We start from the raw sequence: 19,150 nt of genomic DNA, 5'->3' as shown, positions 1-19,150 counted from the left end.
GAGTGTTTTTCATTTAAAGGTTTGACTTCGTGCTTATTCAGTAGAGCATTTAGTGCTCTTCCCAATCCCAGACGTTCACATTGCATGTTTGTTTGTAATGGATGCAACCACGAGATAGGCTACGCGTTTGACCAGTTGTTAACAGACATGAACCAAGACATATAGCCCAGCAGCAATCTAGGGACTGTTCGTTATTTATTGAAGGGGCCACCGGAGGAATTTTGAGTGCTTCAGTCAAAAGTTGCATGACCCTCCCTTGCCTGCTAGAAATTGTTCAATGACCCTCCGACAGAATTGTTAAAAAAGACATGACCCTCCCCTGCCAATTGTCGCCGTCTTCCGCCCGCGCTGCTTTGCGCCACAGCCACACACTGTGATAACGTTCTTAAATCAATCTTTGTGGGGCAGGGGGGGCCATCAGACATTTGTGCCCAGTTAGTCCGGCCCTGCCCCCAACAAATCACACCTTCCCACCAGCTGTGACAGCTTAAAAGAAGTCAAGAGGACTCCTAACTCACAGACCTATTCACAAACTGGTTTTGTGACATTTCGCCTGAAATCCTATGCGGCTAGGAGCTTCCAATCGTGAGGAAGCAATTTTGCATTGTAGGCATAACTAACATGCAATAACGCCACCAACAACAACCAAAACTAGGCTACTCATTGTCAACATGTAAATTAAATGTAACAATGTTGTGAATCAAATTAAAATGTTCTCTTTTGCAAACGTAGGCATAGGCATAGTAACAGATTAATTTAATAATGTTACAAAGATACTACATCAATCCAGTATGTTTCATTAGGCAAACACATAGGCATAAGTAGGCCTATACTCACTGCATGAATTTAATAGGCTTTCCTACTAACACAAGGGAAGCTTATTTTTAGCCAAAATTGAGATATACTTACCTCCCAGGCAAGGGTCCTATAGTCATCCTGGCAATACTGCAGTTCTTTGTAGCTTAAATAGCCTACTTTTTCATACAGACTTTTGGTGATAATTTCCAAATGTAGCCTATAATAATCTGCACAGAATCAGAGTAGCCTACATTTGCAAATGCAGCAAACTTATTTAAAGGCACACTATGCAGGTTTTTTAGCTTAATATGCAAGTTTTTTCGCTTAATTTACCTTCATTTAACAGCTTCAGAGTCATTGGAATTGTTATATGACGTTTTTCGGGTTGAATGGTGGCCGTCTCGCTTCCCCCTAGCGCCTGTGAGCGGAAAAACCACCCCTGCAACTGTCGGCCGGCGGGCTGACGGCCTCAGTCTCAGGAAATATAACGAGTGTAACGAATTGCTTTACTGCATTCAAATACACATACACGCCAGGCGCCGGCTAGAAAAAGGTAGCGATGGAGTTTCTCAGACATTCGTCATGACAAAGCCAGCGAAAAAGAAGCAAAACCCGAGAAAACAGTAAGGAAATTGCCGATACTGCATAGTTTTAAGCTTTTATTAAGTTGGCAAAAGTTTGAACTAGCCAACTAGCTCCGCTGGTGGGAAACGCATGGGACTCATAGCGCTGTCCTATTGCGTGCAGAGGGAATTTGAAAGACAACAGATTATCCCGCCCCTCGGACTGAGCACTGCGAACGGTGAGTGCCCAGACACTACATTTTAATGTGGGTCTGGCTCGTCAGGCTATGAACCTTGTTGAAATATGCTGAAATATGAGCCTACTTCTTGTGATTATAGCGTCCCCATAGTGGTCAAAAGTCACAAGTTTTGCTTTGCCGCCAATTTCGATTGGACATGACGGGCGACTGGTTTTGAATATGGGTTCAAAAAGCAATGCATTTGTATGGTATGGTCTGAAGATCGCGTGTGACAAGTTTTGTGAAAATCAGACAAACTTTGTGACCAGTGAAAACTTTTTAGTGTTTTTGATTAAATCCAATATGGTTGCCGGATCAATTATGTTGACGTGTGCTGGCCTTTGGGACCTCCCAAAGTATTAACAGACATCACTAGTATGTTTTAATTTCAAACACATCACCCGTTTCAGGCCAAAACGATATTCACCAAATGATCAAATGATTCAAAAAATGTTCAAGTTAAACAAATGAATCAAGTTTAAGACTGAGTTGCAGGGTATTCCAAGATGAGGGAGCACAGAAACTAAAAGCAGTTTTACCAAGCTCAGTGCACACATGTGGAATGTGCAGCGGCCACCTGCTATTCCGACATTGGTAGGGGTTGTAGTAGTAGTAGCCTTTATTGTCACTTAGTCACAAGTACCAGCGAAATTAGCCATCAACCTGTCTGTACATATACACAAACACACATACAATATGACAAGGGGGTAGACAGGACAGGAACACAGAGGATTGAGGAAAAATACAGCATAACATGAGGAGAGGGGAGGAGAAAAAAGGCAACCCCCAGACTATGCTCCTGTGGGGAGTACAGTGTGGGAACAGGAAAAAAAACCCTCAGCAACATAAGCACAGTCAGTACACTTTACAACATGAGAAACACACAACTTACAACAGGGGAAGGGAGTGGGGGGTGGAGGTAACCCAGCACAGGCAAGCAGCCATCCGGTCCTGCAGCCATGTCAGCGCTGGTCACAGACCCGGTTGTCAGACTGGGGGTACAAAGTGGCGAAGGCGAGGGATGGGGGGTAGTGGGAGGGTGATTGCATATCTGTATATATGTACGTATGTATGTATGCATGTAGGAGTTTGTGTATGTGTAGGCCTGGAGAGTCGCTTCGCCTGGCATCACAATCTTAGTGCCTCAGTCCGCAGGATTGTCATAGCGATAACACAGCACGTTGCCATGGAGACAACCTTGATCAGGTCCCAGACAGAGTCAACAATCAGCAGGTGTCTGAGGGAAGTGGGGGAAGGAACGCAAGAGCGTCTCACTGCAGTGTTCTTCTGGGGGAGTTGTTGTTCCAGCAGCGGCCTTGGCCGAGGCCAGCGCTGGTTGAGGGGGCCGAAAGCAGATAAGATTTGGATTGTTTGGTCTTGGGGCGCGTAGCCGCATTTCAATTTACACGACTACTCTCTTTGTCCATTCTCGTCTCCGAATCGATCCATTTGCCTTTGCAAAGCTGTGAGCTTCTCCATGATCTTATCCATATTGCGGTTCATCTCCCTGATGTTATCCATATTGCAGTTCATAGTCCCAACAGCTCTGCCCACTGCTTCAATCATGACGGGCAGCCTTATGGGGCTTTGGACAGCTGTCAATGTTTTCTGAATTCCTCAGTAAACCAGGGCAATGCCTAATCCAATCAGCAAAAGACCTGTAATCATGGTTCCGAATAGGTAGATACAGTATCTTCAATGTCCTCCATGGAAAGAGCCACCAGGCACACAACCCGCCACCTCTCCCACGCTTCCATCGTGTAGCCAGCTGTGAACGTTCCGGCAGGACAGTCAGGTTCCCCCTAACCCAAGCTTCTCGTCGAGAAGATGAATTGCGTTGAGAGACCTGTTGATCAAATCCATGATTCGTAGGCTAAGGTAAACCTTTGCATTTGGAACATGAGCTCTGCTGTCATTGTGGGTCTAGATCAGTGTTTCTCAAACTTTTTCAGACGAAGCCGTGTTAAAATTGCTACAATCATCAGCTGACTTCTTCTAATTGTATAGACTGAGTCAAGTAAATTTCACTACGACTTCTCAACTGGTTCGTGGCGCAAGACCGAAAATAAACGGATATCATGCAGGTTTCATTTAGGAAGCAGGTTCGATACCCACGTGGAGTTATTATTAGGGCCCGAGCACCGAAGGGCGCAAGGCCCTATTGTTTTTGTAAGGATTATTATTAGGGCCCGAGCACCGAACGGCGCCAGGCCCTATTGTTTTTGTAAGGATTATTATTATTATTATTATTAGGGCCCGAGCACCGAAGGGCGCAAGGCCCTATTGTTTTTGTAAGGATTATTATTATTATTATTATTATTATTTTAACTTTGTCTCAGAGCATTTTCCTTTTTTGAGGTGGTTAACATGGTCGAAAACGCTTGAAATTTGGCACACATATCAGGTGTCACGCAAAGCAGTTAGGTACAAGAGCTTGGCCCTGGGCGTGGCCAAGGGACTCAGTAGCGCCCCCTTAGGTGATTGAGGCAGTGGTTGGCACATACTTTCAGCTAGACGCATCAAATTCGGTAGGTATGTGTATCTCCCCAAGATGAACAACTTTCGTATGTACAATGCATTAGCCACGCCCAACAGGAAGTGAGGTATTTGGGATTTTGTGCGGACTAAAATGTGATGAATTGTGATGCCAGAAGACGTTCTTCCCATAGGTGAAAACTCATGAAATTTGGCACACACGTCAAGAGGTACCATGAATACACAGGGGAAAAGCCTTGGCACTGGGCTTGGCCCAGGAACTCCATAGCGCCCCCTTATGTCACTTTGACTTGTGGTTGGAATATAGTTTTAGATACACACACCAAATTTGGTGGGTGTGTGTAACTCCCAAAAACAATCAACTTTTGTATTAACATGCCATTAGCCACACCCACAGGAAGTGAGGTAATTGGGATTTTGTGCATTGTGGACATGATCAATTTTAATGTACTCCTCCTAGACGATTGATCCGATTCATGTGAAAGTTGGTATACATGATGCCAATATGCTTCTGATTCTAAATTGTGAAGCTTTTTTTGATATGTTGTAATTTGACGAAATGGCGAAACTATGAATTTTAATACCCTTCCACGTTAACAATAAATGTGTCTTAATTCACCATGCATGGCTTGAAATGTTTTAAATTTCACAGGTCTTTGAATACCATGGTAGTGATGATATTCACATGCCCATAATGTATATTTGGCATAGCGCCACCACCTGGCAACAGAAAGAATGGCAATTACATTGATGTTACATGATCAATTTTAACATACTCCTCCTAGACGGTTTGCGGGATTCATGTGAAATTTGGCTAACATTATGCCAAGATGTTGCTGATGTTAAATTGCGAAGGGATTTTTGATATGTTGTAATATGTCATGATTTTAATATCTCACCATATAAACTGGAAATGTGTCATATAATCACAGTGCATTGAATGAATGGTCTGAAACTTCTCAGGTTAATAGATATTATGATTATGATGATATCCAGACACCCAATGGGCCTGCCTGACATAGCGCCACCACCTGGCCAAGTAGGAAATGTGACAGAAATGGACAATGCCTTAAGTGATTGATCTGAAACTTTATAAAATATTGGATATCATTATTGTGATGATATTCACACATATAATTCACATGCCTAGCATAGCGCCACCATCTGGCCAAACAGGAAATATGCCAGAAATGCTCTATGCTTTGAGTGAATGGTCTGAAACTTCTCAGGTTAATAGATATTATAATTATGATGATATCCAGACACCCTATGGGCCTGCCTGGCATAGCGCCACCACCTGGCCAAGCAGGAAAATGTGCCAGAAATTGGTAATGCCTTTATTGGTTGATCTGAAACTTTATAAAATATTGGATATCATTATTGTGATGATATTCACATGTGTAATTCACATGCCTAATATAGCGCCACCATCTGGCCAAAAAGTGTATAAAAAATGTTCTTTGCTTAAAATGAATAATCTGAAATTTCTCAGGTTAATATATATTATGATTATGATGACACACAATGGGCCTGCCTTGCATATTGCCCCACCTGGCCAAGCAAGTAAATGTGCCAGAAAATAACATGCAAAAACAAATAACACACATATCAAATATGTACATTTTACAAATGCACCACGTCGGTGCTTTGTTGGATTCTGAAATGTCATGGGTTGCGGCCCGCAGGTGCTCGGGCCCGCCATTGCCGCTTGCGGCTATATTTATTATTATTATTATTATTATTATTATTATTATTGTTATTCCACTTTTTTGCTTTCCTGTTTTTGAGGTGGTTAACATGGTCGAACACTCTTGAAATTTGGCACACACGTCAGGTGTCACGCATCGCAGTTAGGTACAAGAGCTTGACCCCGGGCGTGGCCCAGGGACTCGCTAGCGCCCCCTTAGGTGACTGATCCCTTGGTTGGCATATATTTTGAGGTGGTTAACATGGTCGAAAACGCATTAAATTTAGCACACACATCAAGTGGTACAGTGAATACACTGGGATAAAAGCTTGGCACTGGGCGTTGCCCAGGAACTCCATAGCGCCCCCTTATGTCACTGTGACTTGTGGTTGGCATATAGTTTTAGATACACACACCAAATTTGGTGGGTGTATGTAACTCCCAAAACCAAACAGCTTTTGTATTCACATGCCATTAGCCACGCCCACAGGAAGTGAGGTAATTGAGAATTTGTGCGTTGTGGACATGATCAATTTTAACATACTTCTCCTAGACGGTTGATCCGATTCATGTCAAAGTTGGTATACATGACGCCGAGATGTTCCTGATTCTAAATTGTGAAGCCTTTTTTTGATATGTTGTAATTTGACAAAATGGCAAAATTGTTAATTTTAATACCTTTCCACACAAACAATACATGTGTCATAATTCACCATGCATGGCTTGAAATGTTTTAAAGACCATGTTAATGATAATATTCACATGCCCATAATGCATGTTTGGCATAGCGCCACCAACTGGCAACAGAAAGAATGACAATTATACTGATGCCATATGATCAATTTGAACATACTCCTCCTAGACGGTTTGTCAGATTCATTTGAAATTTGGCAAATATTATGCCAAGATGTCGCTGATGTTAAATTGTGAAGGGATTTTTGATAAGTTATATATTTGATATGATTTTAATATCTCACCACATAAACAGGAAATGTGTAATAAATCACAGTGCATTGAATGAATAGTCTGAAACTTCTCAGGTTAATAGATATCATGATTATGATGATATCCAGACACCCAATGGGCCTGCCTGACATAGCGCCACCACCTGGCCAAGCAGGAAATGTGCCAGAAATGGACAATGCCTTAAGTGATTGATCTGAAACTTTATAAAATATCAGATATCATTATTGTAATGATATTTACATTCATAATTCACAGGCCTAGCATAGCGCCACCATCTGGCCAAGCAGGAAATGTGCCAGAAAAGCTCTTTGCTTTGAATAAATGGTCTGAAACTTCTCATGTTAATAGATATTATGATTATGATGATATCCAGACACCCAATGGGCCTGCCTGGCATAGCGCCACCACCTGGTCAAGCAGGAAATGTGCCAGAAATGGACAATGCCTTAAGTGATTGATTTCAGACTCAGATTTACATTCCTTTGCCTCATCCGAATAATAGTAATAATAACAGTAATAGTAGTAAAGTAATAGTAGGCTATTAGCTAATAGCCTAATTATAACGATTTATGTATCGACTATGACTTTTCTGCTGCTCAGTCTTTATCAGTTCCTCATCAAATAAATTAAAAGAGGCTAAAAGCCCAATAAATGTGCCACACGTAATAGCCGAATTTAAGATAACCCTTGCCTATCCCATTTCAATTAGGCAGCACTACACCACCACGAACAAGCTGTCATTGCGTTTTTGCGTTATAGGCCTACAACTTTTATGATGTGACGTTTCTTGGGCATTTAGCTTCACCATCACGTCAAGTTGTAACGTATGCGCAATGCTCATCTAGGCTATGGATTTAAGGCAGCAAAAGTGGGATATAGTGCAACTGCTTCCCCAAAACAATTCCTCCATAACTGTGTATTTAATCGTTTGATATGTGGATAACTTTCAGTATAAACAAAAGGTAAAGATTTTGTTATCACAAGGCTAGCTGGTTCGTTATATGGCGAAGCATATAGCCAACTTTGTTTGCAGCAGTGAAGCTGAGTTTGTCGTTAACATTGTTGGTAACTGTCAGGGAATTTAACCCCAACATATAGATACAAGATCCACAACACGTAGTATGGCTTTGCCCACAAACTCTGGTACCAAGAGGAGAGCCTGCTAATGTAAGGAAGAATTCCTCACACCATCAGTCTCTGACTCTGCAGCCCAAAAGCTGTGTCTTATATTGTACAGATGCACACAGAAAATAGGAAGCAAGACATAGCGACTTCATTGTGACATACTCTTATATCTCACCCACACACACACACAGACAGGGTGCAGTTCCTGTCTGTCTGGGTGCACACTTAACTTGTACTCTCTGTTCTTAGAACTCAGCACAACAACATTTAACTTGAACTCTCTGTTCTTAGAACTCAGCACAACAATATTTCTGCTTACACAAATGTTTATACAATGATAACAGGGTTCTCAAGTCTCACGCAATTCAACAAGTTCACACACTCACACGCCACGCCTTGCATTTCTCACGCAGAAATATAGGGATGCCAAGGTATCTGCATAATTAGTAGCCTAGAGGAGACGCAGGGATACAAGAGGATTTCTCGCAGGGTTCAGACAACTAGCGCACCACTCACCAGACAAACCAAAAAATAAATAGCCACCGACATCCAATCAAAAAATAGGCTATTCGTTGTATCCGGATAAAATTCCCAAATACCACATTCCCTCCCTACAACCACATTATGCTTGTGTGGGGTTACACGTTTAAGATTTCAAAACTGTACCAACATTCTTTTTATTCAGAAATTCAGCTGTCTGTCATTTGGTAAACCATTATGGCACTTTACGGTGTAAATCAAGCCTTTTCACAAACGTTTGGCCTATCCTACTTTAAGGCAAAATTATTTCTTATCTATAAACTAAACTAACTGTCGGTCATTAAGAAAACATGATGATTGTGTCATTATAGCTTTGTGTAACCCAGACATCAGCAACGTTCATTTTACACGACCAATCACTCTCGTGGCTGCCTGCACTTTCCCTGTCGTCACAGCTGCAACTTTCGCACTCGTTTGTGCTTTTTAGCGCCGTGTTCATCAGGTCCCGGGACACCCTCCATGGACCATGTCAACAATGAATGAAAATTGGCTTATTATTAACAAGTGTTATCAATTTGAGCGCGTATGCTACACATACATTTTTTTCTAAAGATACAGGACTGCTGCAGACAATGACCTGCCAACCACCATAATGTAATAGCAACCCAAGATAATGAACTTGCTGTCCTTATAAAAAAAAAAATGGTCTCGGCATGCACATGCTTAGTCCAATGGTTCAGTGACAATATAGGCTACTCAAGTGAATAAAGCAATTAGCCTAATAAATACAATATTTGTCTCACTCAGTACATATACTTGAATCTTGAATTTCCCCTTGGGGATCAATAAAGTATCTATCTATCTATCTATCTATCTATCTATCTATCTATCTATCTATACATCTCGTAAATTGGTAAGCCACAGAATATCCCAGCGTCACAATTATTATATTTCAAGATTCCAATCTAGCCTATCCCACGTAAATATTAAAAATATAAATTGTGAAGGGATTTTTGATATGTTATATTTTTGATATGATTTTAATATCTCACCACATGAAGAGGAAATGTGTCATAAATCACAGTTCATTGAATGAATGGTCTGAAACTTCTCAGGTTAATAGATATCATGATTATGATGATATTCAGACACCCAATGGGCCTGCCTGGCATAGCGCCACCACCTGGCCAAGCAGGAAATGTGTCAGAAATGCTCTATGCTTTGAATAAATGGTCTGAAACTTCTCAGGTTAATAGATATTATGATTATGATGATATCCAGACACCCAATGGGCCTGCCTGGCATAGCGCCACCACCTGGTCAAGCAGGAAATGTGCCAGAAATGGACAATGCCTTAAGTGATTGATCTGAAAGTTTACACAAATTTTGGATATCATTATTGTGATGATATTCACAAGTCTAATTTCCATTCCTAACATAGCGCCACCATCTGGCCAACCAAAAAGTGTATCAGAAATGTTCTTTGCTTAAAATGAATGGTCTGAAATTTCTCAGGTTAATATATATTATGATTATAATGACACCCAATGGGCCTGCCTTGCATTGCGCCCCCACCTGGCCAAGCAAGTACATGTGGCAGAAAATAAAATACAAAAACAAATAGCACATGCATCAAATATGTACAGTTCACAAATGAACCACGTCGGTGCTTTGTTGGATTCCGACATGTCACGGCTTGCGGCCCGCAGGTGCTCGGGCCCGCCATTGCCGCTTGCGGCTATATTTAGGGCCCGAGCACCGAAGGGCGCAAGGCCCTATTGTTTTTGTAAGGATTATTATTATTATTACGAGTGTTTTAACTTTGTCTCAGAGCGTTTTCCTTTTTTGAGGTGGTTAACATGGGTGAAAAGTCTTGAAATTTGGCACACACATCAGGTGTCACGCAAAGCAGTTAGGCACAAGAGTTTGGCCCCGGGCGTGGCCCAGGGACTCAAATGCGCCCCCTTAGGTGACTGATGCAGTGGTTGGCACATACTTTCAGCTAGACACATCAAATTTGGTAGGTGTGTGTATCTCCCCAAGATGAACAACTTTCGTATGTACAATGCATTAGCCACGCCCAACAGGAAGTGAGGTATTTGGGATTTTGTGCGGACTAAAATGGGATGAATTGTGATGCTAAAAGAGGTGCTTCCCATCAGTGAAAACGCATGAAATTTGGCACACACATCAAGAGGTACCATGAATACACAGGGGAAAAGCCTTGGCACTGGACTTGGCCCAGGAACTCCATAGCGCCCCCTTATGTCACTGTGACTTGTGGTTGGCATATAGTTTTAGATACACACACCAAATTTGGTGGGTGTATGTAACTCCCAAAAACGATCAACTTTTGTATTAACATGCCATTAGCCACGCCCACAGGAAGTGAGGTAATTGAGATTTTGTGCGTTGTGGACATGATCAATTTTAACGTACTCCTCCTAGACGGTTGATCCGATTCATGTCAAAGTTGGTATACATGACGCCGAGATGTTCCTGATTATAAATTGTGAAGCTTTTTTTGATATGTTGTAATTTGACGAAATGGCGAAATTATTAATTTTAATACCCTTCCACATAAACAAATAAATGTGTCATAATTCACCATGCATGGCTTGAAATGTTTTATATTTCACAGGTCATTGAAGACCATGTTAATAATGATATTCACATGCCCATAATGCATGTTTGGCATAGCGCCACCAACTGGCAACAGCAAGAATTACAATTACAATGATGTCACATGATCAATTTTAACATACTGCTCCTAGACGGTTTGTCAGATTCATGTGAAATTTGGCAAACATTATGCCAAGATGTCGCTGATGTTAAATTGCGAAGGGATTTTTGATATGTCGTAATATGTCATAATTTTAATATCTCACCATACAAACAGGAAATGTGTCATAAAGTCACAGTGCATTAAATGAATGGCCTGAAACTTCTCAGGTTAAAAGATATTATGATTATGATGATATTCAGACACCCAATGGGTCTGCCTGGCACAGCGCCACCACCTGGCCAAGTAGGAAATGTGCCAGAAATGGACAATGCCTTAACTGATTAATTTGAAACTTCATAAAATATTGGATATTATTGTGATGATATTCACATGTGTAATTCACATGCCTAGCATAGCGCCACCATCTGGCCAAGCAGGAAATGTGCCAGAAATGCTCTATGCTTTGAATAAATGGTCTGAAACTTCTCAGGTTAATAGATATTATGATTATGATGATATCCAGACACCCAATGGGCCTGCCTGGCATAGCGCCACCACCTGGTCAAGCAGCATATGTGCCAGAAAATAAAATACGCAAACAAATAGCACACGCATAAAATATGTACATTTCACAGATGCACCACGTCGGTGCTTTGTTGGATTCCGACATGTCACGGGTTGCGGCCCGCAGGTGCTCGGGCCCGTCATTGCCGCTTGCGGCTATATTTAGGGCCCGAGCACCGACGGTACGCGAGGCCGGGACGGCCTTGCGCACCGAGAGGTGCGAAGCCCTATTGTTTTTGAAAGGATTATTATTATTATTATTATTATTATTATTTGTTCACCTTTTTGCTATTTTTGAGGTGGTTAGCATGGATGAAAAGTCTTGAAATTTGGCACACACATCTGGTATCACAATGGCTACACAGGCATAAAAGCTTGGCCCCGGGCGTGGCCCAGGGACTCAGTAGCGCCCCCTTAGGTGATTGATCGATCCAGTGGTTGGCACATACTTTCAGCTAGACACACCAAATTTTGTAGGTGTGTGTATCTCCCCAAGATGAACAACTTTCGTATGTACAATGCATTAGCCACGCCCAACAGGAAGTGAGGTATTTGGGATTTTGTGCGGACTAAAATGTGATGAATTGTGATGCCAAAAGAGTTGCTTCCCATCGGTGAAAACGCATGAAATTTGGCACACACGTCAAGAGGTACCGTGAATACACAGGGGAAAAGCCTTGGCACCGGGCGTTGCCCAGGAACTCCATAGCGCCCCCTTATGTCACTGTGACTTGTGGTTGGCATATAGTTTTAGATACACACACCAAATTTGGTGGGTGTTTGTAACTCCCAAAAACAAACAACTTTTGTATTAACATGCCATTAGCCACGCCCACAGGAAGTGAGGGAATTGAGATTTTGTGCGTTGTGGACATGATCAATTTTAATGTACTCCTCCTAGACGGTTGATCCAATTCATGTCAAAGTTGGTATACATGACGCCGAGATGTTCCTGATTATAAATTGTGAAGCTTTTTTTTGATATGTTGTAATTTGACGAAATGGCGAAATTATTAATTTTAATACCCTTCCACATAAGCAATAAATGTGTCAAAATGTACCATGCATGGCTTGAAATGTTTTAAATATCACAGGTAATTGAAGACCATGTTAATGATAATATTTACATGCCCATAATTCATGTTTGGCACAGCGCCACCAACTGGCAACAGAAAGAATGACAATTACACTGATATCACATGATCAATTTTAACATACTGCTCCTAGACGGTTTGTCAGATTCATGTGAAATTTGGCAAACATTATGCCAAGATGTCGCTGATGTTAAATTGTGAAGGGATTTTTGATAAGTTATATATTTGATATGATTTTAATATCTCACCACATAAACAGGAAATGTGTCATAAATCACAGTGCATTGAATGAATGGTCTGAAACTTCTCAGGTTAATAGATATCATGATTATGATGACATCCAGACACCCAATGGGCCTGCCTGGCATAGCGCCACCACCTGGTCAAGCAGGAAATGTGCCAGAAAATGGACAATGCCTTAAGTGATTGATCTGAAAGTTTACAAAAAATGTGGATATCATTATTGTGATGATATTCACATGCGTAATTTCCATGCCTATCATAGCGCCACCATCTGGCCAACCAAAAAGTGTATCAGAAATGTTCTTTGCTTAAAATGAATGGTCTGAAATTTCTCAGGTTAATATATACTATGATTATGATGACACCCAATGGGCCTGCCTTGCATTGCGCCCCCACCTGGCCAAGCAAGTACATGTGGCAGAAAATAAAATACAAAAACAAGTAGCACACGCATCAAATATGTACATTTCACAAATGCACCACGTCGGTGCTTTGTTGGATTCCAAAATGTCACGGGTTGCGGCCCGCAGGTGCTCGGGCCCGCCATTGCCGCTTGCGGCTATATTTATTATTGTTTTTCCACTTTTTTGCTTTCCTGTTTTTGAGGTGGTTAACATGGTCAAAAATTCTTGAAATTTGGCACACACGTCAGGTGTCACGCAACACAGTTAGGTACAAGAGCTTGACCTCGGGTGTGGCCCAGAGACTCGCTAGCGCCCCCTTAGGTGACTGATCCCGTGGTTGGCATATATTTTGAGGTGGTTAACATGGTCGAAAATGCATGAAATTTAGCACACACATCAAGTGGTACAGTGAATAGACAGGGATAAAAGCTTGGCACCGGGCGTTGCCCAGGAACTCCATAGCGCCCCCTTATGTCACTGTGACTTGTGGTTGGCATATAGTTTTAGATACACTCACCACATTTGGTGGGTGTATGTAACTCCCAAAACCAAACAACTTTTGTATTAACATGCCATTAGCCACGCCCACAGGAAGTGAGGTAATTGAGAATTTGTGCGTTGTGGACATGATCAATTTTAACGTACTTCTCCTAGACGGTTGATCCGATTCATGTGAAAGTTGGTATACATGACGCCGAGATGTTCCTGATTATAAATTGTGAAGCTTTTTTTTGTTATGTTGTAATTTGACGAAATGGCGAAATTATTCATTTTAATCCCCTTCCACATAAACAATAAATGTGTCATAATTAACCATGCATGGCTTGAAATGTTTTAAATTTCACAGGTCATTGAATAACATGTTAATGATAATATTCACATGCCCATAATGCATGTTTGGCATAGCGCCACCAACTGGCAACAGAAAGAATGACAATTATACTGATGTCACATGATCAATTTGAACATACTCCTCCTAGACGGTTTGTCAGATTAATTTGAAATTTGGCAAACATTATGCCAAGATGTCGCTGATGTTAAATTGTAAATGGATTTTTGAATGTTGTAATATATTTGATATGATTTTAATATCTCACCACATAAACAGGAAATGTGTCATAAATCACAGTGCATTGAATGAATGGTCTGAAACTTCTCAGGTTAATAGATATCATGATTATGATGATATCCAGACACCCAATGGGCCTGCCTGGCATAGCGCCACCACCTGGCCAAGCAGGAAATGTGCCAGAAATGGACAATGCCTTAAGTGATTGATCTGAAACTTTATAATATATTGGATATCATTATTGTGATGACATTCACATGCGTAATTCACAGGCCTAGCATAGCGCCACCTTCTGGCCAAGCAGGAAATGTGCCAGAAATGCTCTATGCTTTGAATAAATGGTCTGAAACTTTTCAGGTTAATAGATATTATGATTATGATGATATCCAGACACCCAATGGGCCTGCCTGGCATAGCGCCACCACCTGGTCAAGCAGTAAATGTGCCAGAAATGGACAATGTCTTAAGTGATTGATCTGAAAGTTTACAAACATTTTGGATATCATTATTGTGATGATATTCACATGTGTAATTTTCATGCCTAACATAGCGCCACCATCTGGCCAACCAAAAAGTGTATCAGAAATGTTATTTGCTTTAAATGAATGGTCTGAAATTTCTCAGGTTAATATATATTATGATTATGATGACACCCAAAGGGCCTGCCTTGCATTACGCCCCCACCTGGCCAAGCGAGTAAATGTGGCAGAAAATAAAATACAAAAACAAATAGCACACGCATCAAATATGTACATTTCACAAACACACCACGTCGGTGCTTTGTTGGATTCCGACATGTCACAGGTTGCGGCCCGCAGGTGCTCGGGCCCGCCATTGCCGCTTGCAGCTATATTTATTATTGTTGTTGTTGTTATTTGTCATGCTGCTAATTGTTGTGAAATATTCCAATAGAACTTTAAATTAAGGCAATCTACAACAGCAACTCGGAAGTATAATTGCTAAAGCAGATTGTTAAATGATATCAAGATAATGTCAGACCATAGACAGTAGCCTAAAAGATGTGTCAGACACAGTGTTAGCCACCGTTATCACGGAGTCACTCACAAAAACTCTACCTCTCTTCTCTGCCTGTCTTTCCAGCCCATGTTCTCACCCTGGACCCTATCTCGCATAGGTGGCTCATAGTTATAGGATCGTGGCCCATCACATGCATTTTCGTTGTTTATAATCTCCTCTAAGTCTGTGTCGGGATCCATTACACCATTCATTAAACTTGAGCTGTTTACCTCGGGATATCATAACGTCAGCTATTACCAACCGTCCTGTATTTCCAACCTCTTACGTGTATGTGTCACTTAATATTTCTATACAAACCAAGACGGTGGATTCCTAAAGAAACGCAAGCACCCACACCATAAGTATGTAAATTTGCTATGTACCAAAAATTACATTTTGCGGCCTCTCTCCTACTTTACTTTCCGTGAGAAAGGTTGAGAATAAGCACCCACCAGCCTAGCACTAAACTCTGGGCATGGTAAACAAAATCAGATATTTCAGGCAGTAAAAGCCCTGGTAAGAACCAAACTAGATTTTGTTCAAATCTACACACCTGTGGCTACTGAAAAATGTAAGGTTCATTTATCAAATGTTATTTTGAAGTATTAAAAAACATTGTTGTTTTAGATTTTTTGAACGAAATGGTTGGTAATTAGCACATTTACGATACTTCACTTCCGGTTAGTGGTTTTTAGAGGCGGAATTAATTTACTCACAATTTTCTCACAATATTTTGTTTTCTGGCGTAGTTGTCATTTTTTCCTTCCTGAGAATTTAGTTCCTTCATAGTTTATCTACACTATGCACTATGCTAGAGATTTTCAACAGGATTCAACAGGATTCACCCCCTGTATCGGTTGAAACACGCCCCATAATCCCCATAATCACATCTCAATGGAGAGATGACTCATTTTCTGCCTAGAATTTGAGTATGACAATGTCAGGCTATATTGAACCCACAACTTTTCAGAGCTAGCAGCTACTGCATGCTAGCACAGCTCCTTGGCCACTACGCTATGTGAACTTTAGGCGTTTTGTGGGACTATTCCCATGAGTTGGAACTGTAAACCAATTCACAAAACTACTAATATTCCTTATTATATTACAAGCCTACTGTACATGGATCCTTTTCCAAAAACATTTGAAGTGATACCTCAATGCAAAAAAATATAGGTTTTCAGAAAAGCTACGAAAATGCTATGAAGTATATGAAAAAGCTATGAAGTATAACACCTAGTCATCTGTGTGTATGTATGTCTGACATCTGAAAAAATATTTACACAGTTTTGACTCACTTTTTTTTTTAGATTTTTCAAAGGGAAAAATGTGGCAAAAGGCTATTGTGATGGTGGTAATACTGGGTGAGTTTGGCCAGACAAACATTTTTCAATAGAATGAAACATACTGTACACAAAGATTCTCTCTCTCTCTCTATCTAGATAAATTTCTCTCTCTGTTTCTCTAGAAAGATTTCCCTTGAACAATTTCTCTTGAATAATATGTTTGTTCTGACTAAAAATTACACTGCAACATAGCTAAAGGTTGTAAGACAATGTGGTATAAACATGGAATCAAAAAAGAGGCTTCATACCATCTTTAAATAATCAGTGGTACGCGAGCTTCCACTAGGGGGTACGCGAGATGAAAAGGGCAATGTCGGAAATGTGCTAACAAATATTAATTAATTAATAATCGAATTAGTTAATAAATAATAAACCATTTGTAATCGGTTTATAGTGATATGGAAACGTGAAATTAAAGGAAATCATTTGTAAACTCTATAGCAGACTATGTTTTCGTTAAAAAAAAATAAGCTACCCACAATGCAGCCAGAATATCTGGCGCGTTAGTTTTGTGGAATAGGCTATGTAGAAGGCTACGCAAACATGGAAAACTGTCTAAAAACAGGGACACTGTCCAAAAGGACTAATTAAAGCGATCGAAGAAGAGAAGCGAGAGAAACAGAGCAGGAGACAGGTAACGATGGGATGGGGGGCATAATGATGAAGGTGGAGCGCAGGGGGTAAAAAAAAGGACGAGACAGAAAAGACTGCGGGAAGAAAACGAAAGTAGCCTATGATGAGGCATATAAGGCCTCGGCTTCAAGTGGATTGGGAGACAGACTGCCCAAAGCCAAAGTGCATGGTTTGCAGTGAGGTGCTATCTAACCAGTCTAATGTTGTTCTCCACACTGTTTGCACATTTTGATTTTGCTATTTGTTATCATATAGCATGGATAATTAAACATGATGCCTGGAATGCGTCAATAGAATGTGCTACTTTTCGGATGGTGGGGGTACGCGAGTCGAGTCAGGATGTAGCAGGTGGTCCGCGGGAAAAAAAGTTTGGGAACCGCTGGTCTGGGGAGTCTGCTCTGTATTTTCAACTGTTTTCTACTGCAATTCGATAGTCCTTCAACCAATCAGACCAACGATCCGGGTCGCCAGGTGGATAAGGTTTGTGATTGGTCTCCATAGATTTGTAACGGAAGTAGGATAGAAAAATTTGGAGGTTTCCAGACTGAGCTGTAGGGCGAAATCAAATCACCGGCAGTTAGGGTTGGGATTACCCAGTCTATCAATGCCGCCTATTGGTGTAGGTTTCTCGGTACACTATCTGATCTTTTCCTGCAGAATATTAATATAGCCCCTAATTTCAAGTGTTAGCATTTTACTTTGAGAAGGTCACCAGGCCCCCCTGGTTGAAATGTCTTACAACATTTTGGCATGTGGCAGTGTCATTTTCAGTCAGAACAAACATATTGGTCAAGAAAGAAACAACATTAAATAAGTATTTGCTAGAGTCATGAATAGTTTTGTTCCTAACTGTATATAGACAAAGGTATTGGAATGCCTGCCAATACACCCACAGGAACTTCAATGTCATCCCATTCTAAATCTGTCTGTCTGTATGCCTAAATCTTCTCGGCACAAGGTCTGTTCATACATATTTATTTAGAATGGGATGTCATTTGCGTTCCTGCGGGTGTAAAGCAGTTATCCCAATACTTTTGTCTATGAAGCATGCATACTGTATACAGGTGGGTCTCAAAAAATGTGAATATTGTGCATCATTTTTCCTACCTAAATTATTAAAATTATTAAAAATTATTAGAATATTTCATTATTCTAGATTCATTCAATATAAAGTGAAATATTTCAAGCCATTTTTGGCTTCAGCTCATGAATCATCAAAATATTAGAATAAATACGTTATAATACAGACATGTCAGTTTCCTGAGCCTTTAATCTCTTCTCGTCTGGTTCAGAAAACACAACCATAATCATGGGAAAGACTGCTGACTTGATAGTTGTCCAGAAGGCACTCACTGACTCCCTCCACAAAGAGGATAAGCCACAGAAGGTCATTGCTGAAAGGGCAGTGCTGTATCAAAGCATATTCATGGAAAGTTGACTGGAAGGGAACAGTGTGTGTTAGGAAAAGGTGTGACTACAGCCTTGAGAGAATTGTCAAGCAAAGCCAATTCAAGAACTTGGGGGAACTTCACAAAGAGTGGACTGAGTTTGGAGTCTGCATCAAGAGCCACCACACACAGATGTGTCCAGGAAATGGGCTACAGACCTAGTGTCAAGCCACTCCTGAATCAGACAAGGTTAGAGCGTATTTCCTTGGCTAAGGAGAGACAGAACTGCACCGTTGTTCAGTGGTCCAAACTCCTC

The 19,150-nt window shown here is 40.9% G+C and overlaps 1 protein-coding gene across 2 annotated transcripts in view; it reads left to right on the top strand.

Moving 5' to 3' along the window:
- LOC143127307 (uncharacterized) overlaps positions 1–19,150 on the top strand; it is a 39,489-nt gene that overhangs the window by 8,728 nt on the left and 11,611 nt on the right. For both annotated transcript variants that reach the window (XM_076288716.1, XM_076288715.1), the window contains exon 2: positions 16,778–16,831. In XM_076288716.1, the coding sequence (XP_076144831.1) occupies positions 16,795–16,831 (37 nt within the window). In that variant the 5' untranslated portion in view covers positions 16,778–16,794. The remainder of the gene's footprint in view (positions 1–16,777; positions 16,832–19,150) is intronic.

The sequence above is a fragment of the Alosa pseudoharengus genome, unplaced genomic scaffold, assembly GCF_046254945.1.
Source record: "Alosa pseudoharengus isolate Yale_2024_CS ecotype anadromous, Long Island Sound unplaced genomic scaffold, YU_APseudo_1.1 YU_APseudo_1.1_scf_17, whole genome shotgun sequence".
Taxonomy (NCBI): Eukaryota; Metazoa; Chordata; class Actinopteri; order Clupeiformes; family Clupeidae; genus Alosa; species Alosa pseudoharengus.
This window is presented reverse-complemented; position numbering and strand designations above follow the sequence as displayed.